Source organism: Bemisia tabaci, chromosome 1 (genome assembly GCF_918797505.1).
Source record: "Bemisia tabaci chromosome 1, PGI_BMITA_v3".
NCBI lineage: Eukaryota > Metazoa > Arthropoda > Insecta > Hemiptera > Aleyrodidae > Bemisia > Bemisia tabaci.
In genome coordinates, this window is record NC_092793.1 from 21898707 (window position 1) to 21914646 (window position 15940).

At 40.5% G+C, this 15940-nt stretch overlaps 1 protein-coding gene across 4 annotated transcripts in view; it reads left to right on the forward strand.

Annotated features, from left to right (window-relative positions):
• Positions 1-15940, forward strand: part of LOC140224221 (sal-like protein 3) — a 207660-nt gene that overhangs the window by 138603 nt on the left and 53117 nt on the right. The window contains exon 1 of one of the 4 annotated variants that reach the window (XM_072297953.1): positions 10220-10792. The exons of the other annotated variants lie outside the window; for them this stretch is intronic. Within the exon in view, the coding sequence (XP_072154054.1) occupies positions 10708-10792 (85 nt within the window). The 5' untranslated portion in view covers positions 10220-10707. Of the gene's footprint in view, positions 1-10219; positions 10793-15940 lie in introns of those variants that run through there. 4 annotated transcript variants of the gene reach the window in all.

Sequence of the window (15940 nt, forward strand, 5' to 3'; positions counted from 1 at the left end):
TGGACTTATCGGAACAAAAGTCTATCTACATCGAAAGTTTTGAAATAATCTAACGATTTTGGGATTGGAGTACGGGAACAAAAGTCAGCAGTTCTGAATTTCTTCACATTCGTCTTTTTTTCAAAACCCCCAGTTGCGAATCGACTGCTTTCGTTTAAGTTTGTCTAATTAACCATTATATGATGTGGTAAGAATCGTTCAGCTAAAAAGCGTGTCCTTTCATCAACGTTTCAAGCAGAGGATGTTGAAAATTTCGAAGACTTTTAAAATTATTTCATATAAGAGAGGAATTGACCTCCGCAAGGTTTTCACATTAAAGAAAGAACCTTCAAAGTTTCCTCTTGCGAGAAAACCAAACCGCCGTAAATAAAATCGGTCGTTGAAAACAACTTGTACCTTTAGACAAATGAAAATGCCTTTCGAGAAATCGACCTGACTCGTGTTTCCTTCTTCTTTTGATACAAGGCATTTCTAATCTTGTAAAAAAAAAAAAGTCGACAGGAAAAATCATCCAGCGTAAAGGATACCGTAATAGTACAGCACAAAATTAGACTTAAGCGGTCTTACATTCCTTTGTGATCGAGCGCGTTTAAGTGGGAGTCAACGCTCACAAAAACGCCTTTTTCTCCCCTTAGAATTGTATTTGAAAAGATTTAATGCGTCCGTCGTATTCTACGTAAAATTTCAATAAGGATTTCTGTATACTGTCGTGACCTGTAAAGTAGTCCATTTTTATCTTTGAAAACTAGTTAACTTTGCATAACACACTTTTGAGGACAGTCAATTCCCGTTTACGACACTAATTGTAAATACTGCATGAGGAACCTCGATGCCTCATATATTTTTACCTTATCCGTCTTGTTTCGTAATTTTCTTTAATAACATACATAAGTCGCACCTAACCTCCGTTTCCCCCTGTCGAACCACAACCCCTTAGACATCGAGCACCTTAACATTTCTGCGCGCCCTCTGCGCTTTCTCCCACGAGTGCGTCTTCTTCAATGGAGATGTTGCATGTGTGAGGGATTTGCGATTTGACCATTGATTATCTATGTAAAAGTTCGCGAGAAACACGATGGTGCCACTGGTTTTCTCTGAAATCATCTCCCAAGCTCAAAAAAAGCTCTCAAGTGAGGCCAAAATGGAGGGGATATCCCACCCTACCCTGAGAGTCCACCTCTACATCAAAACTAACTCTCTATGCAAAGATAGGGAGCAAATACATTAGCAGGGTTGCCGTGTTTTCAGTTTTGGAGTCCCCAAATGAAGTGGCAGCCCTGTCAATGTATTTGCTCCCTATCTTTGCATGGAGAGTTTGTTTTGATGTAGGGGTGGACTCTCAGGGTAGGGTGGGATATCCCCTCCATTTTGGCCTCACTTTGAGAGCTTTTTTTGAGCTTAGGAGATGATTTCAGAGAAAACCAGTGGCACCATCGTGTTTCTCACGAATTTTTACATTAGAATCATCAGTGAAATCGCAAATCCCTCACACATGCAACATCTCCATTAAACCTGCGGAAATTGTATATTTTTTGCACACTCTGGGAGCGGCGCTAGCATCGAGCTTTTCCCATTCTCACGGTTGCCTTGGATCTAGGATCTTCGAATGCATGCGCGTCCAACTTTTGAGACACGGACTCCGGGCCGAGCGGTGATTCCTACAATTAGGTGCACGTCCGAGTAAGAGCGACAGCAGGGCGGGACGCAGGAGCGAGGGGGAAGGGGGGGGGGGGGTTCGCTGTTATACAAATTGCGACCGATGCATCGCAATGGCACCGATCAGGCTCCGCCAATGAGATCCGAGTCTCCAGTTACCATTTCGTGGTCCATGAGAAAATGAGTCATGCATCCAGCGGTGATGGTCATGCCTGGCTCCGGGCATCAAGTTTTGTCGATGCGGTCAGTATCTTTTATGACCTGCGAGCTGATTATTGAAAGCGATAGACAAAATTATAGACGAGAATGACAAAGGGAAAGGAGCGATCCTATTGGACGGAACGGGTGGTTGCTATTGCCTAGGGAGGAGATGATGGAGTAAGTATAGGGTCTTTCGTGGGTTGGCGTTAGTTAGTCTATTACTTACCTTCTCTGTCTATTCTAGTGAAAAACCCCAGCTTTGAAAAACAATAGCATAAGAATAAATGTTATTACATTTGACACCATCGTCCGATCAAACAGTAAATTATTCAAAAAGGAATCGTACCTCTCCTCAGCGTCTGTTAGAATGACCCTAATTAAGAAGTGACGCGGCTGAGGTCGATGGGGGGGGGGGGGGCTAAGAGCTCTATCCTGGAGAGGGCAAATCTTAAAACCGAATGAATGGGCCAGAGGGACGGGAGGGCGGGGAGGGTTTAAGGGTGAAATTATTAATGAGGGTGAAGCTTTTTATCTGGCGTCATTAAAATAAAATAAACATCATCTTGCCTTCCGCCCGACTTAAGCCCTCTGTTTTCCCCCATTATTTATTTGTTTATTTTTTATTAAGATTTTTCTCCGGCTCTTGCTTACGTCACACTTCCCGCCTGCCGACCATCCCACATTTCTATGAATGAAACGACCCAGAGGTGCGTATCATATCTCGACCTTTCATCTCGTCCGGGGCCGAGTGAAGATAATTTTTCCGTCTTTTTTTATCGTTTCCAACTCCTAATTCCTGGTGTTTTTTCCTTCCTTTTTTCGTTTTATTCCACTCGTCCCTGCCCGATCAAAGTCGATACGGGGATCGACGATATTCAGATCCTGAGTGGATTATCTCGGTCCTCGCTCATTTCCTTCGTTCGACTAAATAATGTCGTAAATTACGGACTCGGATAGGGCATTGCTTTGTTTTAGGTCATGTTCGCCTTTATTCGGTTTTCGATCGCGTTTAATTCCCGATCGTCAAACTTTTTTATTCGTTCCTGGCGCCGTAAAACGACACACGGGTCCCGTTCCTCCATCCCCGAGTCACCTTCCTTGGCGTTTGGGTTCTATTGTTTTGAATTAAATATTGACGTATAAACAATCTGCATGGAAACCGAGGAACCGACCGTGGGAAATCTTACCAACATCCGGCTCGGGGTATACAGGGTGCCGAAGATAATTTATGTATCCATCACGCGGAAATTATTTATTTATTAAAAACAACTGTTCTTCCGACTTTATCACCTGGGTACAAAAATCAGCGTCCAAAACCTGTAGAACAAATTTTACCCCTCGATGTAATTTATTCTTTGCCTATTTCAAGTTCTAGTTGAAAAAGTGATCGGAATTCAGAATAAAGGCTTATATCATATACGAAACCTATTACTTACTCTAAGTGTTTATAATCTTTAGGGGCCGTTCATAAATTGCATAACGCTTAAAATCTGATTTATCAACCCCCCCCCCCCCTATACCTTCCTCGTAACGCTTTCGTAACGTAGGTCCCTGCCCTTTAACACGGCAGAACATGATGGTGTAACGCTCTCCTTACCCTCCTATCTTTCCTCTCAGAGCATTACATACGTATTTTATCGGCAATTTTTAATAACGACCATGACAAAATTTTTGAAGGTTTTATCGTCGAGACAAACATGTCGAGTATAAATTTGGAATCTGTTCAATTTTTCGGAAGCAACGATTGAATTTACGACAATTAGTCGTGGATGAGCCGCAATTTGTATGACAATCACATGAATTAGAGCCTGACCATCGGCTGTTCACTTCCTCCGTCCAGTCGCGGAGGGTGTTAAGTTGTCATCAATTTGGATTTGATTCAATTTCCAATCGACCTACAAGAACTTGGGAGGAGGCCGCAGTAGAGACAGATAGGGTGCCGGGAATGAACAGATGATGTTTTTAAGAAATTATGCGCTGTTGCCAAGCGAGATCTTAAAATGGGGACACCTTTGGGCGGAATGTGAAACTCAACGAACTTTGAATTCCACCGCTAGTCAACACTGATGAAGTTGCAGTGTTGAAACGCAACAAAATCTAAATGACTTGTTGATTTGAAAAAAGAGTGAGAAAAACTCTCCGCTGGGTGAAGAAGAAGTCTCCCAAGAAATTAGAGACTAAGAAGGTAGAAAGCCATTAAAATTTTCACCCTCAAATTTTATTTACGAAAAGGATGATGAAAATGCTAAAATACCTATGAGAGAGAGAGGTGAGTTGCCTAGATTTGTGAGCAGCACGAAAAAATTCAAAATCGTGACAGCTTCACTAGCTTACACTTTTTGAAATCCAATCTTGTGCGTACGTGCCTAACACCATTCATCAGTGGCGTAGCGTGCTTTGCGATCTATCGATTGATCTACCATTCAAAACCATGGAAAAGGATCGATAAACAGGGTGTTTGCGACAATCGATTCTTAATCACAGCTTCAAACGGGAAAATATCGAAAATCGATCACTTTTCGCCTCGCCACTGCTATTCATATGAACCTTTGACTCCGCAATTGTCCCCATCCGGTTCAAAATGTCGAATTCCCGTCCGACGAGACATCGTCGCTCTCACCCCGAACCGAAGTCGTGCGTAGGTGGACAGTCCTCAATTGTGAGCGGACACTGGACAAGGGTCATTTATATTAATGGGAGGGCACCAATTTTCAATAGCCCATCCACCGCGCACGAGCGCGAGCGGGGAGCTACGAACATCTGCCCATCCCCCACGAGCTCCCTCCTCCCCTCGCTCTTCCGATGGCGATCACCGCAAATCCAATTTTTCCTCATTCGCTCCACGAGCACATCTTCATCGCGGCGGGCAGAGGGGGAGGGGGAGATCGTAAAAATGTCTCGTCAAATGCACTGGAAGCGCTGCCGGCATCTTCGCAGATTTTCAAGATCTTCCTCTGTAAAGTACATGGGAAAAAAGACATTGGATCTAGAGTCCAGACTCTTGAAAACATTGACAAGAAAAAATACTCTTGATTCAATCGGATTTTTGCTTGAATCAAAACGGAATCCGCTTAAATTAAGAGGCTTGGTTCTTGATTTAAGCTAAAGTCTGATTGAATCAAGAGTACTTTTTCTTGTCGATGTTTTTAAGAGTCTGGACTCTAGATCCAATGTGGTTTTTTTTCCAGTGTACATCGTTTTCGAGATGAGGGAGCGTTCCTCAGTCTCAAGGTTTGCGAAATTAAGTAAAATAATTGAATTCTTTACGAGAACATAACTGCGCAATTGTTCTTTAAAATTTTGCTATTTTTTCGCACATTCAGAGGAAAAATCATCGAATTTTCTAGTTAGAAATGCTCAAAAGTCTCTTTTTGCGAGTGCAACATACGAAAAATTGAAGAATTATGTTGGCGTAAAATATGATCTAAGAATCAAAGAATCATAATGTAATGCTATTCCTGCGTCAACAAATAGTCACTTGAAAGATGATGTGAGGTGATTTTCTTTAAAAAGCCGAAGGCTGAGGATAATTTTTGACACTGTAATTGATGTTAGGAATGTAATTTTTGTTTTTTTTTTCTAGTTTTATGACAATTTTATGAGGTTCTTTTCACGCTTAGTAGTTTTTTTTTTTTTTTTTTTTTTTTTTTTCAAATTATAACCGCTGTGCGGTGCCTTATGATTCTGTAACAGTTTTGAAAGAGAAGGGCCCCCTATAATTATTAATTTTTTACGAAACTTCTTATTATTGTAAATATGTTTCGAATAATTTACATTTTAATATTTGTTATAATTACACTGGCTTACTAAATTACACCAGGCGGTGCGATTCTCTCATTGCTTTTGATTTATGATTTGCATGATCATTTTATTTTAACTTGGTGGGTAATCATAGTCAATGACTACGTCATTGAATATATGGCTAAATTTATCTGATAAGTTTCCACCATTAGATCCCGAACTCATTTTGTGCCGGAAACCCAAAATTTTCGAAACGAACCTAGTCAGGAAACAGGCCATTCCAGATCAATTTGCCAACTCCTAGATCCATTTTATGTATCTCACTCATTGGCTATTGATCGCCAGTAAGAGCTAATTGTGGCCGTTTGAGAGTGGGTCGAAGCGGTCATAAACGAGAATAAAAATGGAATTTCGCGTTTGGCCCGAGCAAGCGGGACTAGGTTAATAGACGCCGATCGCTTGCTCCGCTTAAAACTAATTGTTCGCGCATGCGCAGTACGTTGCTGATATTTCTGCCTCTCGAGCAAATCAATTAATTCAACAATAATCACCCAGGACGAGAAAGATAGGTAATAAACGTATCGAGATAAGGGTCGTAAAGATAAAAGGATAACAGGTCGCTAAAAAGAAGTCAGCCTGCGATGCAAAATTGGAGTGGAGGCTTCGCCAAATTGGACACTGGACGCTGAGCATGCTTGCTGAGGTGAACTCAATCAATATATTCGCTTAGTCATATAGTACATGCACTGAAATTTTCTATATTTTTACTAAGTTGTATGTTTATGTTTTTCTATATTTGTACTAAGTTTTACCAATTGTCAATTTTGAGTTTAATTTAAACCTACAGCTCATGATTTTATAGACAACATTGGGAAACCGTTGATTGCGAGACCTGCCTCAAAATACAACGCAGTACAATATGTTGATTAGATTTTGAGAGAAATTAGTAGAATTCAGATCCCAGTAGATGACACATTCACTTTCCTGTTTTGCTAATCTGCCACGAACGAAATAAAGGGGTATACAAGGTAGGTTCGGCGCATAACCAAATTCTTGCGGTGCATGATGAAAATCTAAAACAAGGATACACCGCTGATGTTTACAGTAGAAATCCGTGATCAACTTGACCTATTATACCGTTTATGAGTAATCATGATACCTTTCAAGATTTTCTGAACGCTAGGGGGGTATGTATGAATAAAGCTCTTGTTTCCCCATCCGCCTACATTCCGCAGACTTACTTTTGATTACTAACCGTCGACAACACCTTCCCGCCCATCGGCGGCCGCCGCAAATCTCGGAGGCCCTATTCTTCGCGATGAAAGGAAGATCAAAATCGGCCCAGTGATCTTGCGGTATCCCGGGCCAAAAGAGCCGTAATACACCCACAGACATGGTTGAAAAGGTTTAATCCACCGCTCAAAGGGGCAAAGGTGAGTGGGTTGTGTTGTGTCGCCAAGGGTTGACAATCCGCGGTGGGATTGATCTGATAAGTGTGTGCGAATGCGTCTCAATATCCTTTTGGTCGCTACTCTTTTGAGGTTGCGTTGACGTCGCAGAGCCGCGTCTTTCATAGCATCGAAAAGTTGACGAAAGGTTGCAGCTCTATTTTCAGAAGAGCCGACAAAAGTGTGGAGTTTCAGGGACAGTATGGCTCATTTCAAAGTTGCTTCAGGGCTTTAAGTCCGCAAATCGGCGAGGACGATGTATGGATACTGCGTAGTGCCCACTCTTGACCCGACGACCCTTTACTAAAGATTTTGCGAACGGTTTGAAAATAAATATTCAAACTTTCATTGGTCATTTATTTCTATATTATCGAAAATAAAGGGCAATTTACAATTTTATCAGAAAGGAATAACACCAGTGTTTTCAGAAGAACTAAAACGGCTGGTGCGCTCGCAAAAAGTAGTCGGCACACGAAAATGACACATCAATTACTGTAAGGACAATTTTAATCAGCGGAATTTTAATGACCCGAATTGTATTTTGGTTCCTTTTCCGTAAAGAAAATTAAACTAATTGTAAGTACAAACAATGAGTTTATCCGAACGCTCGTAAAGCAAAATATAAGTAAGTTTTGATCATTGTTGAAAGTGCTGAATTGGATAATATTAAGGATAATACAATTAAGTTAGCAGTGTAATCTTTCTGATAAGTATATTCTTACAAGCGTAATAATTTCGGTTTTTTCACGGGGAAAGGAAGTCGTAAAAGAAAAAAAAATGAAAATTTGCGATTTTATGTTCCATCGCCTTCTTCCTCTTTTATAATAGTCCAAACTATCATTATATTTTATATTTTTATGATCACTTTAAATTATTAATTTTATTTGTGTTTGCCGAAATATTTTTTTAATTTTTTTTTTATGATAGAACCAAGATTCTGCCCTATAGAGACGACATGAGATGCGCCTGCTTTTATTTAATGATACACAATTCTAATCACTGTCAGTAGAAAGAAGAACAACACCACTCCTTTTTCCTCCCAGTAGTTCACCCTGTTATTTTACTGCGGAAGCACTGTTATATTTCCTCCCACTGATTTTGATAAGCGATAGCACTCCCTCGACCAGCATAACCCAACCCCCAGCCTTTCACTCCTATTTTTCTCCGTTTCAAAGGACACTTGTTCGAAGTGACTTAAATATCATATCATGTTCCAGCGGGGGATGAAATCGCTCATCAGGGCAGAGCTGTCAAACCGCATGATCATCCTCCTCTCACACTCGCAAAAGCAAAAGCAGTCCCCAATTTCGGGAGTATTTGTCAACCAGGTCCAGGGGCTCGGCAGGTTGCTCTTGCGGTGCAGGATTACTGTCACCGCGTACCCTCGCGGACATAATTATACCTGTAATACGGGCCTGTAAGCCGGCTCCAAAATCAGGTTGTGATTCCGAGCCCGGTCGATGGCGATCGATCTGTGAAATATTATATTTATCATCCACGAATGTCGCACGAATTCCCTCTTCTGCATGGTTTCACCCCTCGAACCTCGCTGATCCGTGATTCCTTTTGACATGTGTTATGATTGGCGCCCGGGAGCCAGTGCCAGTTTAAAGGGGAAATTGGGATTATTCCCTATTTTATCAGCACGAATATCGGAGTTTTTAAGCACTGTTTGGGCGGCGCTTTACGGTCCTTTCATCCTCCCGCTTTATGCCCTCGGCGGCTAATATTTGTATTGTGGAAATATTCGTTTGTCAAGCTGAGTGCAGTGGCGTGGCGTGAAGGATCGATTATCGATGTATCGCCATTTGAAGCTATAGTAAAGAATCGATTACTAAGGTGTTCGCTGCGAACACCCTGACAATCGATCTTTTTCCATAGTTTTAAATGGCATAACAATCGATACATCGCAATTCACGCCACGCCACTGGCTGAGTGACAATATGAGTTCGGTTGGGAGGGCCTCTCCAAAGCTTCGTTGAAGCGTATAGAGGTTATCGCGTGGGAAGTTCGCTCACTCCCTCATTTTTTGTACGATTTTTTAGATGTTTCTTGAAGCAAACTGTGCATTCGTGGATCAGTTTTTCAAGTGAATGAAATTTGTAAGTTATATCACGGAACCCTATACCCAATTTGATGAAGAAACGAGACGCTTAAGAAACTTCAAGGAGAAAAAGTATAACGATCTCAACTGTATATCTGGCTGATTATGGGGACAGCCAGGGATATGGTTGATTCAACCGTAATTTTGGCTGACTCAACTGTACCTCTGGCTGGTGGAGCTACTCTCATGGCTGGTCCCAGAATCAGCTAGGAATGTTGAGATTGCCATACTATTTTTTCCGAGTTGGACAATTTTTGAATCTGCAAATCAGAGAACCCAACACAAATGTCAAGAACTATTTTTTTCTGATTTTATTTCGTAGGTAAGATCAAAATTAAATTCATAAATGTTCTCTTTTTCATCCACTAAAGCGTTTTCTATCCTTTTGCTTTTTCTCTTCTTGTTTACATTTTCTACTTTTTTTCTTTTCACCCCAATCAGATGTTTCATGCAGTTTCAAGTGAGTGCATGTCGGTAAACAACACATTTCAGTCACACATTGAAGCAATTCTTCTTTTCTTTCTCTCTCTTGTGTTGAAACAGTCTATCTACCGTCTCATTTGCATCTAAAAATCATCAGAAAAGCCTCAGATAAGGTTGACGCACAACGTTGTAGGACTTACCACCCTGATAAATTTTCGCCCGAAATCACAGAAATTCAAACCTTCTTGTTTTAAAAGGCGTTTTTTTTTCATTTGTATGGAAAATTTGTGTAAATAAAATGTACGATACAAAATACCTGCGTTGACGGTATAGGTTGAGTATACCATTCACGAGATTGAGTATACCATACTCGTTTCAGTCACCAGAGGAGTTTACATAGTGTGATGTATGCGCAACAGCAGGCGCGAAGCACCTTTATCTGAAGAAGATTTTCTTCCCGATCAAAAGGTTACCCCTCCTAGATGAGTCCTCAAACGCACGGGAACCCACGCGCATAGGGCTCCTCGCCCCTTACTCCCCCCCACAAGGCCACTTCATGGACGGCCGCCGGGCCGTTGGAGGCGGACGCAGGGGGCTGCGAGGAAGGTTGGTGGCTCCAAAATCACAAAATGGAAAACCAGAAACCAGTCGGCTATCAAATCTCGATCAGGCGGGACTCGGGAGGTGCGCTCCTGCCCGCTCTGCTACGCGACGCGAGGACTTCATACGTGAACCTGGCTCCTTTATTTATATTCATTACAATTTTTCCGCGAACCCCTTCTCCGATCGGGAGTGAATAAATTCCGCCTATTAAAGGACGAGAGCGGAGAATGTTATTATATTGTTAATGGGCTCGTAATTTTTGAATAAGTCAGTCGCGACCGGGCATGAGGTAAGAACGCTGCCGCCGATTCGTGCTCGAATCATCGTTTTTTAGTTGTGCGGGTCATCGATTACGTGCGCAATAAAACATAACCTCTAAAATAAATTGCTCATTCAAGTTATACCCTCTGAGAAGTGCGACTTTCCGAAATTCTCGTGTTGGCTCTTAGTTTTTGGAGAAAACGTCAACCGGGCTCTGATTGTGACATTATTTGTGATGCATATGTGTTTGTGAAATCACGTCCACGCGCGATGTACACCAATATCGATTTGATACGGTACTTATGGAACATGGCGGCCATGACCGCTCCATACTTGAAGGAATCATCGTACCTAGGTATCCTAAGTTTTTTTTCTCTCTCTTTTTTATCATTTCGTCCTTTTATTGGTTTGCCATTTTCTAATCAGAGTCTTAACCATGAATACTGCCGGTTTTTGAAGGCGCAGTGGGACTTATCGTAGGATATTTGACGATTCTTTTTTCAATTGAGGATGAATGAATCATTGCAATTGCATGGTTATAGTGTCGTTTCATATTGCTTTTTGCGGCAATTTTTGTTTTAAATATAGTTTCAATAGCGAATATCTTACATTTCAGTAATTGAATATGTCGATTTGCTGAAGCAAATCTTGAAAATTAGACAAACTTTTTCTATAAGCATTTAGAGCTTGAAGATGCTTTGTTCAAGCATTGGTTTGAGACTATATCCTTAATTTAAATAATTTAAAGTTGCAAAATCAGGAAGAGGAAGAGAAAAAATCCTAATTCAGAACTTCAAAAGCTTGTTCGTGTATTTTCGAGATTAGCACTGGGAACAGGATAGGACCGATCACAAGACTGGACGGCAGGAAACGTGGCTGTATGATGCGCCTTCAAACTTAGATAGCGGCCAAAAACCTACTCTGATGTTCGAATAGTTATCTCACCAGCTCCTAAAATTCTAGCGGTTCAGACTGATCGTGCATGAATTCTCACTTGCAAGACCTCACCCTTTAACCCTGTAGCTTTGGACAAAGCGGCCATTTGCATACATAAGACGATTGCTTTTTCTATTACTTTAAAAAGAAAATACTCTCCAAAAATATGTAAAGTAACGAACTACGACGACAATGAGTTTACAATTTTTGAAGTCCGCTCGAAAATTCTGACTTTTCACTCGTCACTGTAATGAATTCTTTTCTCCCTCAACATTTCAAAAATGCATATTTCGGGGTACAAATCTTTTACTCCACGAAGCTTTTTCTCGCACTCCAATTTAAATCGGACCATGCTGTGGCAACAACGGCAAAGCATAATATAAATTACGGTCGAAACAAAGCCAACATGTCAATAAAATACATTATGATTTCTACTTGTTTTGTTTAATTTCTTACATTGCTTCTCTTCTCTCCTCGTTCGCCTTTCCCCTCCACCCTCCCTTCGTTTCCTCTCCACTGCTCCTCGCGTTTATTTCTGCCTCGCCTCATCTTGAGGCCTCCCATCTTTCCACGCAAGCTGCACGGCTACAATTAAATCTGACTTGGAATCAGAGTGATGTTGCTCGCCATTCAAGCTCATTCATCGTTTACACGGGCGCAAGAAGTAGAGATGGCATTTGATTACCCTGCAAGCCTTTCATTAATTGTTGGCGTGTTTGCAAAATTTCCATGTTCCTTTATTATTTTTATTTTTAGTAATATCTTTGATCCACACCTTACAGGCCTATGGTATTTTCCGTCTAGGGCTGTAGTGTGTTTTCCAGTGGTAGTTCATGCCTCCGGAGTAAACGTTTGCTAGCAACGTAAACGTTCTTTATTTCATTATCATTATTTTTTATTTTCTGTGTATTTAAGTGCCACCTTTAATTGGACTCATTCCTTCTATGCCTGACAATCAGTGGCGTGGCATGCTTTGCGATATATCGATTGATTTGCCATTTAACCCCATGGAAAAGGGTCGATTTACAGGGTGCTCGCAACGAACACTTTAATAATCGATTCTTTGCCATATCTTCAAATGGGGATTTGTCGATAATTGATCATTCACGCCTCGCCTTTGTCGACAATAATGTTAATTTACTCGTTACTTCCTTGGGGGACATTATGTTTTGCGCGAGGGCATGTTGCAGGTTCTTAATTCCATTGCAATTTTTTCTTATACACCCACGGCTTTCGAAAGTAGCCAAATCCCTACGACAAAATCCTGCTTTATGTCGAGGGAATAGAGACTGCATCTTGATCATGGAGAAGAGTGCTATACCACAACAAACTGGAAAACCCAAGATGCGTCCCCACCTTTTCCCCATTGTGATAAGGACTGAAGTGAAATGTTCCTTCGCTGCATGTCGTTCCACGTGTTAGAAGGGAATGAGATTTGTGGGCACATTCGGGCAACAATGATCCCAGTGGATTTGCATAATTAAATTTTATGGGCGCTCGGTCTTAGACCAATGGCGGGAAAGAGCCACTTGCGTTTGGTTGTCCTTTACCACGTTGCCAGTTCTTGTGAAATGTTAAATTTTACAGTTTCAGCGAGCAGATTTGCGAAATTTAGGGCCTTAGCTTCTGAGCTTTAGATTCGATGTAAAATCGTAAGAAAATCCGACCTTAATAATCGCAAAATGTATTTGTTGACACAGAGTTTAATCTTCACAGAGAAAAATAGATGGTGCTGACGACAGAACCTCCTCTTCACAGGGCTCCTGCAGTTTCTTTGTTGCACTTACAGAATTTTTCTGTTGTGAGAACAGAGCTTCGGTCGTGGGAACAGAGTACTCTGTCCTCATAACGGATGCTTCTGTGACTGTTACAAAAGAAGTGCAGGAGCCCTGTGAATAGAACTATTTGTTCAAGTGTTTATTTTAAAAGTACGTCGCATTTTCTTGCTATGCCTCGAGGTATAGTTTATTTTAAAATTGTAGGAGAATTTTGAAATTAATAATACGATAAGATACGATGTGAATTCATGTATTGGTCTACCTCCCTCCCTCATTTATTTTATCGCAATTACCTATCACAACGAAATAAACGGTCGACCGGAGAGTCAAATAACACCGACCGTCTTATTCGTCCAATATCTTGGAAAATTAATGGTTAAAAAAATATAGAAAAAAAAATAATTAATAAAAAATATCTTCTTACACAATGGCCATTTTCGTGTGGCGTTATCAGTAGCTATTTGTGAAGGCGTGTATACTTACATTACTTATTGTCAGTAAGGCGTGAAAGTAGAAAGTGCCTATGCATGTGTCCTCAATCAAAATTCTATTTTTGTATTATATTTAAAAGTAAATTACCTTTCATCGTCTTCAGTATCATCTCGAACCATGCAGCTAGTCCTCATATACTAGCACATACTTTTATCTCCTTTTTTTAACCTACTAAATAATTGTCAAACTGAGATATTGTTTGTTCTTTTTTATCGTAATCACTTTGAAAATGTCATTAACCTTTCTTCGTTGTTTTGTTGCAGGTAAGGAGCATCTAAAATTAGAGCAGCTCATGTACTGAGCCCATACTAGCTTATCAGTAATTTTGCAGCGAAGCAAATGATGAAATGGTATACCAACTGTACGTAAGTACCGTGAATGATCACTGCCAGTGTCTAGAGGGAGGTCGATTGTTTTAATCAAATGATCCATGTCAAAAATTCCCAGTTGCATCGATTCAGAATCTTCTAAGCCATCGTTAGAGGGTTTTTTTCTTTTAATTTATAAGCTGTAGACTTATTTTCTCATAATATGCTACTTTAAAAGTTTTCTTCATCGCGGCACCAAAATTCAATAATTAAGTAATTTATGAGCGTCAAACGCAAATGTCAGTTCCTTGTACCACATCAATACACGTCGCAGAGTGGATCCTGAAACCCGTTCCTCTCATCTGTAATTAAAAACGAGTAGCCACTTCGGCCAGGAGAAAAACCAAACACGCTTTTTCTATCCACGTAAATATTTTTAAGTAGATATATTTTTGGAAAAGAAACATAAATCAGGCCGATGAATTATATGGTCGGCGTGCTATCTTTGATTCTTTAATTTTAGAAGCGGACTCCCGTCCAGCATTACGCAAGAATCTCAGATGGATAAAATGTCAGAATATCCCTGTCCTTTACAAGTTGATTTAAAGCGCTTTGAAAAGAGACTCGCTCCTCGGAAACGCCCATTTATGATGAAATTGACTAATTTAAATCCGTTTTTAAACAGTTTCTGAGCTTTTTTTCTCCACTAAGCTACCTACTTCTGTTGATGCAAATTTCCTCGTCATTGCTTCTCCTGGAATTTTTCCTCTGAAAGGAATCCGTAAAACGATGATTGAAATTAAATCAAATTTACTTTATTCCACCTCCTTTTTCATGTATTTTCGATAAGATTTACTACCTAGATAGTAGGATGTTTTCGTGTACGGGATGTTTCAAAATTATTAAGGAAACGTTTTTTTTTTCTTCCTCTTTATTTTATGTCTTCCAAATGTCCTTTAGGCAGTTTTTTCGATTGACAAAGCGTAATGTATACATAAACTTGGGCGCTCGTCTGAAAATTTTGCTGACATAAATTTTTCCATAATCCCTCCAATTTTGATTTCTTCGACAATTTGGGTGATATCGTTTCTTCGCCCACGTATAAACGAAGGATCGAATTCCGCATGAAGTTGGATTGTTGAGCTCGAAATTGTGCGTACCTAATTTCGTATCGCTGTAACTTTCACAGTAGGATTTTTTCTTATCGTTCAAAAGGCACCTCAAAAGAATGCCAAACAAGAGGAAAGATAAAAGAGGGAGTAAATAAATAAGGTGAGAAATAAGCGTGATGAGGCCGAGAGGCACGAACGCAAACAGACGAAAGGACCACGCCATAATGTGTACAACAATGAGGCCAGTGTTATAGTTTACAACAAAAGGCGCATCTCGAAAGGTCGCGTATGTTGCCTTTGTGAGGGTCGCGTGGGCCGGACCTCCACCCGAGGAGCCACGGTGATGTATGAAATCATTTCCTTTCCTTTCGATCCGGCCTGACCTCATCCTCTTGTTTCGGCCGCCGGAAAATTCCCAGAAAACGCAGTCAGCTATTTTTCTCTTTTTTAGATGAAATTTTAATGTTCACCGGCGACCCTGGTGGTGCCGACCTTTTTCGATGTTGCTAGAATGTGCACAGAAACTTTTTTTTTCGAATTAATTTCCAAAATTAGAAGACAACCGGGCAGTGATTTTTTGCAGAGCAAGTGACCTCAATGATCTTTATTCGTATAACCTTAACTTTGTTTATTGTATTTTTTGGTTTAGAAAATGCTAACGCGCAAGCTTGAAAATTTTGCTGTGTATTAAACTCATTTTTAGATTAACAGTCGTCCATTCGAGTCCCTTCTATTTCTTAACGAAATGACTGGCTTTTGCGTTTAATAGCCAAACGAGATTTCTTCACAACTCCTTATTTTTTATTTTAATTTTCATTCGCACGAAGCAGAGAAAACAACTATAATACGCCTTGTAAATTTTTTGGAAAACAGTTTT